At 37.1% G+C, this 10653-nt stretch overlaps 1 protein-coding gene across 6 annotated transcripts in view; it reads left to right on the top strand.

Moving 5' to 3' along the window:
- The window catches only part of LOC121877367 (zinc finger SWIM domain-containing protein 8 homolog), a 59971-nt gene that overhangs the window by 28648 nt on the left and 20670 nt on the right, over nt 1-10653 (top strand). For 5 of the 6 annotated variants that reach the window (XM_042383099.1, XM_042383098.1, XM_042383097.1 and 2 more), the window contains 5 exons: nt 721-854; nt 1133-1387; nt 1669-1816; nt 3696-3907; nt 6648-6998. In XM_042383099.1, the coding sequence (XP_042239033.1) occupies nt 721-854; nt 1133-1387; nt 1669-1816; nt 3696-3907; nt 6648-6998 (1100 nt within the window). The remainder of the gene's footprint in view (nt 1-720; nt 855-1132; nt 1388-1668; nt 1817-3695; nt 3908-6647; nt 6999-10653) is intronic. The other variant, XM_042383096.1, reaches the window with a different exon arrangement.

Raw genomic sequence — 10653 nt, 5'->3', positions numbered from 1 at the left:
CAAGTACTGTAAACTATTTGCTAGTGAATAAAATTAAGGCGATGAAAATAAGTAAAGATAAGAACCAGAGAAAATTATATGTTAGTTAGAATGGAAATACACTGTAGGAAGTGAGGTGTTTCAGTATACATATTTGAGAGTGGAACACTGAGTGACACATTCAGATCCAGATTTAATTAGGAAATTATTAGTGGGTGGAGACAGACATAGACCCAGTTGTATGATGCCTTTTTTTTACAGAAGCAAATATGTGACTGGGGCAGTAATACCAAAAATGTTCAACCTTATTGGGAGTTTATGCAGTGCTGTTGAAGGCTGTATGTAGGCCATGTGCCAGAGTGTGGCAGTCAGTGGATACAATGCTTGCCTCCTGTTCTGGGGGTTGGTGGTTCCATTTTCAGGTGCTCCTAGTTCACTCAGCTGTAAATGGGAACCTAAGTTTAAAACTTGGGAGGGTAAATGTGGTCGAGAGTTGTACTGTCCATAACTCCTCCTTGTGTACTGAAGGCTTAGTACTCGTATACAGTGTGCTGTATCCACACTGTCCCAAATGGGCGGTCGTGCCTATGAGGCACATTTTCATCCTTGATGAACATCTTCAGCCAAACCGGGGTCTTGTGTCACTGTTGATGTTGCTATTAATATTTGGGAAATAGTTTAAGTGTGTTCTCTAGTGTACTCCAACAATCCCTTAGATCTCAGTGACTATTAACTTGACAGATAATTGCCCTACACCTGGACGATGCATAGCCTGGATCAAGTCAACGGGACCTGGCTCAGACTCTGGCTCATCTGGCAATTCCTCTGATAGTATAGGTTCATTTTCTAGTGGCGACAAGATCACCAGCATTGAAGTGAGTGTTACAGTAATTGTTTTTACCTACTTTTATAAGTTACAAAGTAAAAATGAGCTTTATCATCACAGCTTCTGTGTATGTTTCCTTTGGTTTTATTCATATATGTGTGTGTGGTCACTGTGGTGTGTCTTTCCTCCTGTAAATGAGTAGTCATTTCTCTTTGTATTAATTTTTGTAACATTTTGTTTTAATGTTTTTCATTGTGGATTCTTTTCATATCTTTAGAATTCATTTACACACTGGCAGCTACCTCAAGGCAGCTCTTATTTTTGCAGGCAAACAAACCAGTTGAATCTCCACCTCTTGGATTTTCATTGGTGCGACCAGTCCCACAACCAACTCCAGAAAGCACAACAACACAGCCTAGACCTCAGCCAGCTTATGGGAAGGGTGTTCGGTTTAAGGGTAAACGAGCATACCCAACAGTTCCCAACCAGCCATCAGAGGCTAGTGCATATTTCATGTTTGAGTTGGCTAAGACAGTGTTAAATAGAGCTGGAGGAAATAGCAGCACATCATTATTTACACAGGTAAGTTATAAGGCCCAAACATATCCTCTGAGTTAAAATAAATACTCTTTAACAAAACTTGAAGCTATATTGAAGACCTTTAGTTGAAGCATGTTATGTTGTATTTATTGGCTGTAATACCCCAAATGTCTCATTTATCAGTAATTTTATTTATAATTAACCATATGGTATAGGTACCACATTAGAGTGTAATTTATGTTGTGCTAATATGTGTATTCACACATTCGTACATTCCATCTTGTAATATTAATTTATATATTAAATTAATCCATTTTTTACAGGCCAGCAGTTCTCAAAACCACAGAGGTCCTCATCGACCACTGCACATGTGTGCATTTCAAATTGGTCTTTATGCTCTTGGTCTTCATAACTGTGTCAGTCCCAACTGGCTCTCAAGGACATACTCATCTCATGTCTCATGGATAACAAGTAAGACAATATTTTTACTGTGCATTAGTACCCCAATACACCGGACTATTTGCGGTAGACCGCAGTCTGAAAAGGGGCAATCTCTGGGGCTAAACATTTAAAGAAAATCAGACATAAATTTAGATATCGACAATTGTTTTCACTGAGGACTACAGTATTTTGTACTGTAAAATCTTATATGTTAATAACCGCAGCATTCTTTTTTCTTTTTTCTCGCTTACAGGGTATTTCATAAAATGCGTAGTTTACGTAATTTTACCCTTTTCTTAAAACCCTCAAGTATCCTCATTAAAAACAATATGTACTCTATATATAAAGTTCATATAAATGAGTGTAGGTAGTAAGGTGGCGCAGTGATACGATACGTATAAAGGAAGGATTCAGACTGAGACATGTGCTGCGCTACTCCCACGCACAGACGTTTTACCTCACATGTGAAGACACAGACATCCTGACTGATGCTGGATTTTTTGGCCTTTTTAAATATTTCTGGTAAATAGAGGGGCGGTTCGGAGCACCTCAGAGAGTCCGAAAAAAGCAAAATCTGCTGTATAGAGGTTCTACTGTATGTATTTTTTAACAAGTAGGGTATTTCTGCATAATACTTACATAACACTATTAGGTATTCAATATATCTTGAGTATAGGTGCCATATATAATACATGAAACCCACTAGTATTTAGAATTATATAAGATTCTACTAAGTTTTTGGTTGTAGCTTTACATTATTATTTATCCTAAGCTGGTTCATAAGTTCTTACTCAACACTTTAAGTTTAGTGATTACTGCACCTGCTGAACATTTCCATATCTTTAATCCTTAGACCCAAGGCATTGTAAGACCCACCAAACCCGCCACATTGGCATATTTTGGTAAAAAACACTTTTTGTGTGTGTGTGTGTGTTTTAAATAATCCATTGTCATCTTATAAATGGGTTAATCAACATAAGAAAAATGTCAGAAGAATGTACTTACATTCAACTTTCATTGTAGCTTGGTTGGAGAGTTGTGTAGAGGGTTAATGAGCAGTGTGGAGTGATGAAGATAGCTTTGTTTGAAGCTGCTGTGCACAGCTCTCAGTGAGCGAGAAGTGATGTTGACATGCACTTGCAACACGTATTTCTTACACAAAATATTTAAATTTTCCTCAAAAGAACTATAAGATACTGAACAGTAGGAATAGTCAGGGCTTCGGGCAGTACAAAATGTATCACTATTTTCAAGTACTGTCAGTCCTCGCCTTACGACGGGGTTAGGGACCGACGACCAGGTCGTAAGTCGAATTGGTCGTAAGTCGAAAATCCGAAAATAATACATAGAAAATCTAAAATGGGTGTCTCTTTTACTTCTCAGCACCACGAGAACTCTCACTTTAACACTTGCCAGCCATTTTAAAAGGAATTACAAACGAACATTTTGTTAGTACACAGCGCGATCACTAACGTCGGGACTCGAAAATACGTAATTTGAAAAATATTTTATGTCCGGGTGGTCGTAAGTCGAGTAGGTCGTAAGTTGAGGAGTACCTGTATATACACTGAATTTAGAACTTCTTGAGTGTGTGGAAGTCTTTGTGACATGAAATGCACAAGGCAACTCCTCACTCCTTGTACCAAGTCTCCATATCTTTGTGCCCTAGTTTACTGTGGCTGGTTGGGAGGGAATTCTCGTATTAAAGAAGTTAGAACAACAAAAGAGCAAACCCTCTCACACAGTGAAGATGCTACCTTAAACATTAAACATTATCACACCTAGATATCTATTGTGTTAGTCAATATCTTTCATTAAGTTCACAAATTTAATTGTGTCCATGTTTTAAAATATTTTCTTGCAATTTTATCATACCCATCTTAAAAGAGCTGTTCCTTTTTCCTTTCAGGCCAAGCAGTTGAAATTGGCTCATCAGCAGTGTCATTCTTGATTGATACATGGGAAGGTCACTTAACTCCACAAGAAGCAGCTTCTATTGCTGACCGTGCATCGCGTGGCCGAGATACTCTCACTATACGAGCAGCTGCAAGATTAGCACTCTCTTGTCTACCCCATGCTCATGCACTAAATCCAAATGAGATTCAAAGGGCAATTATACAGGTAAGACATGTAACATTATTTATACTCATCAAAGAATATATCAGGATACAGGCTTTGTTCTGTAAATAAGTGTCATTTGAAGGTTTCCAGATTCATGATCACTTATTTAATTGGAGGTTAGTTGCTCCACTGAGAGGATGACTGTGTATCAGATGAATTTAACACTAGATTATTTACATTTAAAATTAAAAAGGTTTTACGGAACCCATATCCCTGAATTTGTAGAGTGGTTAACGTTTAATCAAGAGCATCGCCCAAGGTATAAATATGGAAAGTGATCAGGTCAGCATTCATTACAATAGATGATGACCTACTACCCCTGCCAGGCAGAGGGTTAAATCCACGTATTTTTGCTTGTAAGTTCCCATTGTAAACAACTCAATTTTGATGATCCTTGAACTAAGATTTTTGCTAAGTGCAGAAACAGCTAGGGTCAATGACTTAGCATTTTTATAAATATGAGTGTGTCTTTTAGTGATTGGCTTTGTGAAAATACAAAATTGGCAAATTACTTATTGCTCACCTGATCCAAAAATGCCAAATGAGCTAATGGTATGGCATATTTTTTTTACACACTCTTGGTCAACTTGATCTTTAAATAATTAATTTCTTCTCAATAACCTTTGAGTTCAGTTCAACCAACTAAGGAAAAGTATTCTTATGAAGGTCCAAATTCAGAGGTAGGGGGTCCTCACTATATGGTGTACTGATATACGTCGCTAACAAATACAGTATTGTATAGGAAAAAATTTCATGAGACTGTAGAGTACATCAATTATTTCACATACTGTATACTGTGTTGTACGTCGTCTTGATCATCCACTATCTTATACTAAGTCTGTGTGTACCTGAATATGATGCATAAATAGTGTTAAAAGTACATATTACAATGTGAAAATAACCATAATAAGTAATAAAAGTGCCTGCCCCGTAAGTGTTAGGTTTCTACCACACCAAAATAAATCATTCGCCTCTCACACGACTGAGTGCTAATGCATTGTTGTGTGTTACATAACCACAGAATTTTCAGAAAAGTCATTTCAATGTGCTAGTGTGCTTTATTTATAAAGAAAATACTATACAGTAATATAAAGATATATGATAATAAAAAATAGGAGTGTAGGGACAATGTGGGAGAATGTAGAGTCCAGAAATGACTATAACATATGGGCATGTGTTAGCTTTGAATAGAATACACATGTGCTAGAGTTACATAAGAAACCATAAAGGTTATGGAAATACCATTTCAATTCTCTAATGTGACATAGAAATATCGAAAATAAACTATAAAATAAGAAAATTAAGAGTGGGAAGTCAATTATGTGGAAGTTAGGGTGTGTGGTTGGCTGGACAATTCCACCTTTGAACTTTTTAACATGACAGTATGCAATTTCATCGTAATTCTCATGTAATTTACGTTCATTGTGTGCCGGGTTAATCAAATATTATCATAAAATATTAATTCCTGACAAAAAATCACAGACCCAACTTGGAGGAAAAATTCCTCATTATAAAACATTTCATTATAAGTCACTTAACTCTGAATCACATCCCTGACGTAAAATGAGGACCCCATTGGTATTTAGAATTAAAATTTTCTCAAAACTGTCGGATTGTTTGGCCCTATCCCAGTGCCTGTATGATTTCAAAGAATACATAGGAAAATATTCTTTAAAATGCAAAGTATTGAACCTAAAGATAATATAGAGATAGAAATTTTGTACACATGAACCCTTGGGGTCAAAATATGGCTTTGTCTTAATGTTCCACAAGTTTGCTTAAGATATATTGGATAAAATCTTCTCTAAACCTGATGTGTGAAATTCAGTAATACCTTGGCCTGGGGCAAGAAAATATACATTTTTTAAAATGATTACTTGATTTTTAAATAAAAATTTTCTTAAACAAATAATTTTTAGCTCATCTCTCAGTGAGATTCAAGTGAAACTTATTGTCACTAGTAGAGTTAATCTTACAGTCTGACTTTCATCAAACTGTACGTGAAGGATATGCTTCAGAAAATTGGAAGTCACTTGTCTGTGATAACTTTAAAATGAAAGGTTGGTGTGATCTCAAGACAAACCTGGTATATATATGTGACATACCTATACTGTACTTGGTGAGCAGGTGAGCAGTACATGCTAGTGGGATTCTTTGATATTAATTAAAATCATGTAGATTTAAATTTTAGGAAAGAAACTATTGCAACAGCCAAATGTCATTAGTAACCAAGGTGCAATTTTCTTTATATAAGTAGTGTAGAACCCATGAACTCATGCAAATGTTGGGTACTTGGGGGTGTTATTTCATACTTAGAATTGAATTGAAACAATTTAATTAGCCAGAAAAACACAGATACAGAGTGGATAATAATATTGTAACAATATTAACATGGCTGAGCCAGTTGAGAACCTAAGCTCTCTTTTGGGCACCTGATATATACTATACATTTATCTCAAGGAAGTATTATGTAACATTTAGTATCATTTGGAATAGTACAATAGCATGTGCCCGATTTCCATGAGCAACTTTCAAATAAATAATTGGAAGAAAACTGGTTATATTGTTGGTTCTGATGATGGTAACAAGGGTTAGCTAATATATAGACTCAGTGTGAAATATTTATATTGCAATCATTCATATATGATATCCAAAAAGCACTGGTATGTCTTGTTGGTTTTTGCTGTCTTTTCACATCTTAAAAGCATATCATTACCAAAAGTGTTATTGTAACCAACAGTGCAAGGAGCAGAGTGATACCATGTTGGAAAGTGCTTGCCTTGCGGTAGAAGGTGCTGCAAAAGGTGGCGGCGTATATCCTGAGGTCTTGTTCTCTGTGGCACGTCGCTGGTATGAGATCTATGAAACTCGAAGTCGTCACCAGGCGCGGCATCAAGCAAGAACAGGCAGTGTCCAACATGCCGTAGTGGACCCACCTTTTGTTGATCCAGGTGGAGCTCATGACCTGCCTCTCCCTCCACCACCACCAATTAATCCTCCAACTCCACCCAGTCAGCAGCAGCAACAGCAGCAACAACTGCCACCTATACCACCAGTTGAACAACAGGCTCAACAAGGACTTCATCCACCAGTACTGTCAAGGATTTTTTCTGTATTAATTAGACAGTAGACCTTATCCATTCTTGAAAGTTCTATCTTACTATATTACAGTGTAGCTGAGACAAGGATCAAACTCGGAACCTCTTCATTTATTGTCATTCATTCACTCCTACTTCAGTAATAAATGTGTTCTGTTTGTGCCCCTTCTACAACAGAGCCTTAGGATGCCTGTGTGGTTTATCCCAGTCACGTCACACAACTTGCCATTATCCATTGGCTGGGTGTCCATTCCTTTAACCCCTACGCCCCGGGCTAGGGTGCCGATGGCCGTATCCCCCACACGGGGTAAATCAAGAAAAATCAACTTTAACAAAAATAATTTTTTACCTTTTTAAATGATAAATCAATCATAAAGAAGTAAGAAAAACTATATATTGACCCTCTAGAAACTTCCCTGGGGCTGCAGTGGTAAGGGATATTAAGGGGACAGTGTTGTTTTGACGGTTAGTATTCGTGGTCACTACACACTTTGCGGCCATTTTTTGCTTGCTTTTGTGTCCGGGATGGCCAGTAATGCATATATTTACTGATTATAATTCTTATTTTCTATAAATAATTCATTTAGAATATTTTATTTGCATTATTTTTCATAAAAAGTGCTCGGCAACACATGCAGTCTTTCGCCAGGCTGTCTTTGTGTTTGGCAGGTAATGCATATAAATAATTATCGGAATAATAATTCCACAAATAAATTCATTTATAACTTAATCATAGCATTATTTTCCAGTAATACTACACTACAATACAGCTACACTACTTTTAGCAATATTACTTTAATACAACATGATAAAATGGACAAACAATGAAAATGAAACAAACAAAAGTAGGTATTGTACTTACATTCAGGAAGCTTCCCTGTGACCGAGCATGTGGTGTGACACGCAAATAGTCACACTGGAACCTGATAACCCGAGCTGGTTATTCAAACAAAGCTGCAAAAAGGCGCACGTTCCGGAACATCAACTGGGACCGCCCTAGGTGGACATTTCAGAACGTCAACCGGGGAGTGGGGGTTAAACAACTTGTTGCTGTGCTTTCTTATCATTCACACATATCACACCACAACTTCCTCGGTGTCCATCCCCTTCATTTATAGTTCTCCCTTCCTGGTTGCTTTTAATTTTCTTCTTGCATCTAGAGTACAGTGAACCCTCACTTTACGTGGCCAATTGAACCCACGGCGGCCCGCGTAAAGTGAACAACATAACATATGGGATTAAATGAAATAGAGACCGGGCCGACCCCCAAACTCCACTTTTTCAGACACAATACCTACGTTGTAGTAAAAATAACTTCTTAATATTTTGATGGTATGCACACACAATTAATAATTAAGAGACATATCAATAATATTAGGTTTTTTAACACTTACATTAGTAGAAAAGATGGCTGGGCACACAGGGATGGGGGGTTGGTTCCGAGGCAGAGGGCAGATTATTGGCCCTCACCTGTATCACTTGTATCAATTGTATCACTATCCACCACATAGGCTTGCAGGGCCTCTTTGTCAAACCCCTCAAAGTCCATATAAGTCCATATCCTCACTATCATTATCACTATCACTGACTTGGGCCGGCTGTGGTGGGTGGCGGGTGAAGAACTCAGTAATGTTTTGATGACTGGGCGACCTTGTGCGCACCCTGCTCGCGCCGCTCTCCGCGTAAAAGGGTACACACACCTCTGAAAGTGAGCATTCCGTGTTCGGCAGGGTACCGCGTAAACGTGGAAACGCGTAAAGTGGGACCGCGTAAAGCGAGGGTTGACTGTACATGCATTACACCCACTTAGTAATGTCTCAGCCTAATGATTCTCTATACAGTATATCCCAGTCTTTGACTCACTTGGTTTGATTCTCTCTCCATACAGTTGTACCCCACTTAACGCGGTCAATAGAACCCAGAGGGTCCCGTGTTAAGTGAAATTCGCGTTAAGTGAACAACAGAACATATGGGATTAATTCCAATAGAAACCAGCCCGACCCCCAAACTCCACTTTTTGAAGACACATCACTATGTTGTAGTAAAAATAACATCTTAATTTTATGATGGTACATGCACACAATTAATACTTAAGAGAAATAGAGAAATACAGTCGCCAAGTTAATGTCCATTCAAATAATGGACTCAACTCCCTCCCCCTCTTCTCACACTACACTGCTGGCTCTTCCCTCTCTGAGAAATTTTTGGGGGAAAACCACTAAATTTTAATAAATAATACCTCAAACTAAAGTTAGGATAATATAATTGACATTGCTGGATTCCTTGTAAGACCAGGAATATTTTGAATATAAATGTCATATATTTTGCACAAAAGATAACATATTTACTAGAGAAAACATTTTATCTAAAATTTGTATGTCTAATGCAAAATATATGATGTTTATATTCAAAATGATCACCAAATTATAAGAATAACAGCAATGTAAATTATATTCTGGCCGGGTAATTTGTATGAATTTTATGAGCTAAAACAAATATCTTCAGTTAATAAAAAAAAAATATTCTTCAGGACACTATCTGTCAATCAAAGTACCCCACCTTGCCTGCCCCCTCTTCCAACCGCGCGGTCAGTCCCAACCCTCCCCCCCACCCCCCACCAATCCTTCCTTCAAGAGAAGAGTGGGTGAAAAAAATAAATTTTAACATTTTGTATTAAATAATACCTCAGATTATAGTTAGGATAATATAATTGACATTGCTGGATTCCTTATAAGACCAGGAATATTTTGAATATAAATGTCATATATTTTGCACAAAAGATAACATATTTACTAGAGAAAACATTTTATCTAAAATTTGTATGTCTAATGCAAAATATATGATGTTTATATTCAAAATGATCATCAAATTATAAGAATTCCAGCAATGTAAATTATATTCTGACCGGGTAATTTGTATGAATTTTATGAGCTAAAACAAATATCTTCAGTTTATAAAAAAAAAAATATTCTTCACGGGGTAACAGATGGTCGGTCGGTCCCTCCCTCCCCCCCTACCCCCCACCAACCGTCCCAAGGAGATGTGTGGGAAAACCACTAAATTTTAATAAATAATACCTCAAACTAAAGTTAGGATAATATAATTGACATTGCTGGATTCCTTGTAAGACCAGGAATATTTTGAATATAAATGTCATATATTTTGCACAAAAGATAACATATTTACTAGAGAAAACATTTTATCTAAAATTTGTATGTCTAATGCAAAATATATGATGTTTATATTCAAAATGATCACCAAATTATAAGAATTCCAGCAATGTAAATTATATTCTGGCCGGGTAATTTGTATGAATTTTATGAGCTAAAACAGGCAGTCAGGCAGGGTGGCGGGTGGGGCAAATCTAAAAATAGCGTCTCGAGCCGGACACTCACCGCGTATATGTGGAAAAAATCCGTGTTAAGTGAAATTTCAGCTCTGGCGAGGCACCGCGTATATGATAAAACGCGTTAAGTGAAACCGCGTTAGGCGGGGTAATACTGTACATTTCTCAATTCATCTATTACTTTCTCTCCTTTTATTACTCCTTTGTCCCATAATATATATTCTCCAGTGTTTTTAACTACAGTACTGTACCTATGATCTGTTTCATCTTTACCTTCAAATATTTAATGCTCACATTTGATT

This window comes from Homarus americanus, unplaced genomic scaffold (assembly GCF_018991925.1).
Source record: "Homarus americanus isolate GMGI-L3 unplaced genomic scaffold, GMGI_Hamer_2.0 scaffold367, whole genome shotgun sequence".
NCBI lineage: Eukaryota > Metazoa > Arthropoda > Malacostraca > Decapoda > Nephropidae > Homarus > Homarus americanus.
This window is presented reverse-complemented; position numbering and strand designations above follow the sequence as displayed.